Source organism: Pistacia vera, unplaced genomic scaffold (genome assembly GCF_008641045.1).
Source record: "Pistacia vera cultivar Batoury unplaced genomic scaffold, PisVer_v2 Contig118, whole genome shotgun sequence".
Lineage (NCBI taxonomy): Eukaryota > Viridiplantae > Streptophyta > Magnoliopsida > Sapindales > Anacardiaceae > Pistacia > Pistacia vera.
The window spans coordinates 367,357-372,024 of NW_022195226.1; the positions used below are offsets into that span (position 1 = coordinate 367,357).

Here is a 4,668-nt window from a genome sequence, read left to right on the forward strand (position 1 = left end):
AAAATAAAATATTCTCCTTCAACTTTTTTTATTTTTTATTAACCTTTTCATGTTATCAAAACCTTATTAAATTTTTCATCTCCCAATGGCAAATTTTTTAGTCATTGAGATTAGCTATACTCAAGAGTCTGTGTTCAAGTCGCAAGAGAGATATTTACCACATTTACATTTGTACAATTATCTTAGTCCATTAAACTTATAAGGTGTTATGTAGTCTTGAGGATTAGGTAGACTCTAATATAGGTTTAAATTCTTAAAAAAAAAAATATCTTATTAAATTTTGAAAATTTGTTCTTACTATAGTGGAAACTTATTAAAGTCTAAGAATGTGTTTTTGATTGAGTGAATATTCTTAAGGAATATAGGATAATTTTATGTAGCTTGCAGCATCTAATGACCAAAACATCAAGAACAAGGGTTTATAATATCCCACTCTCAAGATTTATCACGAAAATACTTTCTTTATTTTGAAAATCAAACGTTTTTATTATTTAAATGTAACAATTTAAAAGATTAAAAATATATTCATGACATTTTTTTTTTTATCTGTCAAATAGTTGACCATTTTAGTATTTTTATTATCTTGTAAAAAATGGTAAATCGTTTGCCAAAACCCGTCCACTGCTGATTGAGAATGTATTTTTTACCTGCGGTACGGTTACCTTTAATGGACAGAACCTCTATTTTGGGGTGTCTAGTCAGTTTTCCAAAATCGGAGGGGAAAAAAGTTTCTTTATAAAACCTCAAGGGTGGCAATTAATTAACTCTCAAGAATAATTATACGATTGGGCTGTGGTTCAACCCGTAAAAACAAAAGGACCGGGCCAGTCTCGATCCATCTCGGTCACTGGTTCTGTAATCAGTCATCTTCTCAAACTCACTTGCATTTTCTTCAAGTTTTCGCGGCACAAGAGTCGCCGATTCATTCACCGCTCGAACTTCTCAAGCTGGTGCGACGTCGTATTTGGTTCAATGTAAGTATCATCCTTTGCTTTAATGAAATACTTTTTTAATTTTTATGTTTATCTCTTTTCAATAATCTTTATCGACTCTTCACTTGAAGTATTATACAATCTAGGCTGTAAATTTATATTTTATTTTCCAGTTCAATTCTGGTAATAAGTAAACATTCTGAAAATTTCACTGTGGTATCGTTTTGAAACGTGCGTTTCAGAAAGAAATTGAGGAAATAGATTTTGTGTTCTTAAGATTCGAGAATATGCATGATGATAACGTTTTCTTAAAGCTGTATTTTGAAAACATTTTTCTATTGCATTCGTGAAAATATTTTTGATGTTTTCGGTTATATATGTGAAAGTTGTAAAAAATATATTTTTTTTTTTTCATTTAGTTTTCGAAAATGTTATCGAAATTACTCAGTACCAAACATGTTTTTGCTACTTTTTTGAAATGCAAAAAAGAAATCCCATTTCCTTCGTATTCATTTTCACTGTCTTCAAGAAGTGCATAGGCACCCATTTTAACTTTTTTATGAGCAATTCAATTTGTTTATCCATTCAAAATATGAAAAAAGTTTGATGGGATATTATTTCTATCTTCTTACTGCCTTTTTCTTATTCGCAGGTCTATTTTTAATTTTTAATAGTAATACGAAAGTGAGTAAAGATATGGCGATCGTTAACTTATATCTCAGGAATTTGAGTTGTTGCAGTAGCAGATTAAATTCAATGCCATCTTTTCTTTATTTCCCTCGAAATTTCTCTCTTTGGTCAATGAAGAAAGACCCTGATCTTGAATTGGCCCTGTCACGGAATCGTCGATGGATAGTTAATAATCAGATAAAGAACATAATACTTAGATATCCAAACCAGGTTACAACAGTTAAAAATCTTCAGAAGAAGTTCAAGACTCTTGATCTTCAAGGGAAAGCTCTGAATTGGCTTAGGAAATACCCTTGTTGCTTTGAGGTGTATTTGGAGAATGATGAGTACTATTGTCGATTAACAAAGCGAATGATGAGTTTGGTTGAAGAGGAGGAGTGTGTGAAAGGCATGCAGGAACCGATATTTGTGGATCGGTTGGTGAAATTGTTAATGATGAGCTGGAACCAGAGGCTTAATGTTGTGAAATTGAATGAGCTTAAGAGAAATTTTGGCTTTCCAGATGATTATATTATTAGGATTCTACCTAAGTACACAGATACATTCCGACTTGTTAATTACACTGGGAGAAAGAGTTCAATGGAGATTGAACTTGTTTCTTGGAAGCCTGAGTTAGCAGTTTCAGCAGTTGAAGCCTCAGCTCAAAAGCAGAGTTCTGAGTCTAGTTTTTCTTGCTGTTTGCCTTCGACTTGGGTTACATCACGGGAAAGATTTCTTGAATTCAATTCAACTCCTTATATCTCTCCTTATTCCGACCCTCGAGGTTTACAAGAGGGATCGAAGGAAATGGAGAAGAGGATAGTGGGTTTAGTGCATGAGTTGTTATCTTTGACCTTATGGAAGAAAATGTCAATTGTGAAGCTTGGTCATTTTAAGAGAGAGTTTGGTTTACCTGAGAAATTGAACGTTTTGCTGCTAAAGCACCCTGGCATATTCTACGTTTCAAATAAGTATCAGATATATACTGTTCTTCTTAGAGAAGCATATAATGGGCCAGAACTGGTAGAGAAGGATCCACTTGTTCTTGTGAAGGATAAATTTGGGGAGTTGATGCAGGAGGGACTTCACGAATATAACCGGAGGCACCATTTAGTGAATTTAGAAAAGAAGAGGAAGAGAGGCATGGTTCCAGTAAGATCAGAAGAAATGAAGAATGCAAAATCTGAAATTTCTGAACAAGATGATAGTGGCGATAAGCTGGGAGGTCTATTTGATCCTGAAGAAAGAAAACGATTCTATAAAGTTCTTTTTGATGATGGTCCCCCATAATTTGAAAAATGGTATATATTTTTGTTTTCAGTCTGTTTAGTTTTGTGTTCAAATCTTCACAGTTAACAGAGCTCAATATCATTTCATTCATATCTGTTAAGATATCAGTTTTAGATGCTGCACTATGTATGTTGATATAAACCGAGTTTAAGATCCCTGCATTTTGCACTTCTGACATTAGATGTGGCAGAGACAATTTTTTTTTGAATTATTTTTTTCTGGGATGTAAGAGGTAGACATCAAAATGATAAGCTGGGGTCTCGGTTTCATTTATAGCTGAAGGAACCTACTAAGTCTTTAGAGTGCAAATGTTATGAGCCTGGTGATGATTCTATGTACTGGGGAAAACTCTATTGGCCCTTTTCATCAATCACTTTCCAAAGTTTTTATATTGTGATAGAGCCTGGCTGATTTCACTTCATTATAACAATTTCTGTATTTGGCTCTTTGAAGCTCTATGTTACATGTTTGTGAAGTTGAACTCGGGCTTCGTTCACGTTAATGATCACAAAACAGAGACTTATGACAGCTGCAAACTTAACGGGCACTAAAGTATTCCACTGCAATAATTTGAGTTCTGTAGTTCTTCAAAGAGTGCCCTCTAAAGTTTTGGGAGCATGTACTATAATCGTTTCTGTCTAAATGGTGGATCAATTGCACACAGATGCTGAGTGAATTTTAAGGGGATACATTCCTGAGAAGTGGAGGTAGGACCAATGACTTCATGGTGGCAGATTTTTAAGGTTTTAATTTTAATTGCTTTTCTCAGGACATATTTGATTTTTAAGTTTTGGCCGGCATTTTTAACACTTTTTGCATAACATCAAATCCTGTAGAAATGGTGCCACACAATGGAAATATGTAGTAGCTGGTATTTCAGCTGTAGTTCCTGTACCTGAACTCTTTTAAGTTTGATATTTCATTTTAATGTTGCAGCCCTATAAAAATTCGACACACCTTCCCATTGTTTTACTTGTGTTATTTTTCTTTCCTGTTGCCCTGTATCATTTCATCAACTGTCAGTGTTGTGCTTTAGTTGTCTCTTTTACCTTTTCAGAAAGTTAATCTAGTAGAAAACTAGAGAAGCAATACAAATGATAAACCACACAGAGTTTTGCAAATGCTTTTGTTATAAATTTTCATTAGATTTGGAGAGGGGAAAATTGGTCTCTTTTAGTGTATGGTTTTAGATATATTATGTTAGAAACTTTGCTACTTGTTACAGGCATTTGTTAAAAGAGGATTAAGGTGAAAGAAAGTGGGCACAAGCACCGTGGCCAGTACTTTAACTACTCGTCCTTTATCGGTGAATATGTAAGACTTCTTTCCATCATATATAAGGTTCATTTAGATTGTTTTGCCTCGTTAGCTGAATCCAGAATTGTGATTTGCAGGTTGCTCCAAAATTGAAGGTCGGTTAGTGTACCCAGTTTTGTCTCTGATGCTGTTTCTCGGCGATGTGAAAGCTGACCATGCTTAATCGGCTGTTGCAGTTGGATATCTTGGCTTCAAATGTCTCCATTGTACTCCTCTATTTGAAGCACGCACGTGGCTCGCTTTGAAGTTGTTCTTCTGCATTGGTAAAATGTTATGTCTACAAGGATTTTATTAGTGGAAAGGATCGATTTGGTTCTGACCGAGTTGTTTTGAGCAAGCATGAGTGTATGCAAAATGAACTTCAATCAATAAAATTTAGGCTTCGTTTGGTTGCCAATTGGGAATACTACTTTTAGTATTCCTAAAAAAGTTAAATAGTAAAATACCTAAAAACTCATAA

The 4,668-nt window shown here is 34.3% G+C and overlaps 1 protein-coding gene across 6 annotated transcripts; it reads left to right on the plus strand.

Moving 5' to 3' along the window:
• Positions 1–795: 795 nt before the first annotated feature.
• Positions 796–4,394, plus strand: LOC116109716 (protein WHAT'S THIS FACTOR 1 homolog, chloroplastic-like). 6 transcript variants are annotated; one of them, XM_031395960.1, is made up of 4 exons: positions 796–974; positions 1,585–3,634; positions 4,117–4,205; positions 4,304–4,394. In XM_031395960.1, the coding sequence occupies exon 2, from the start codon at positions 1,629–1,631 to the stop codon at positions 2,889–2,891; it is 1,263 nt and encodes a 420-aa protein (XP_031251820.1). In that variant the 5' UTR covers positions 796–974; positions 1,585–1,628; the 3' UTR covers positions 2,892–3,634; positions 4,117–4,205; positions 4,304–4,394. The 6 variants fall into 6 exon arrangements, with proteins under 6 accessions (XP_031251820.1, XP_031251809.1, XP_031251827.1 ...); XM_031395949.1 differs by having other exon boundaries at positions 1,585–3,598; XM_031395967.1 differs by having other exon boundaries at positions 1,585–2,902; positions 3,345–4,205.
• The last annotated feature ends 274 nt before the right edge of the window (positions 4,395–4,668 follow it).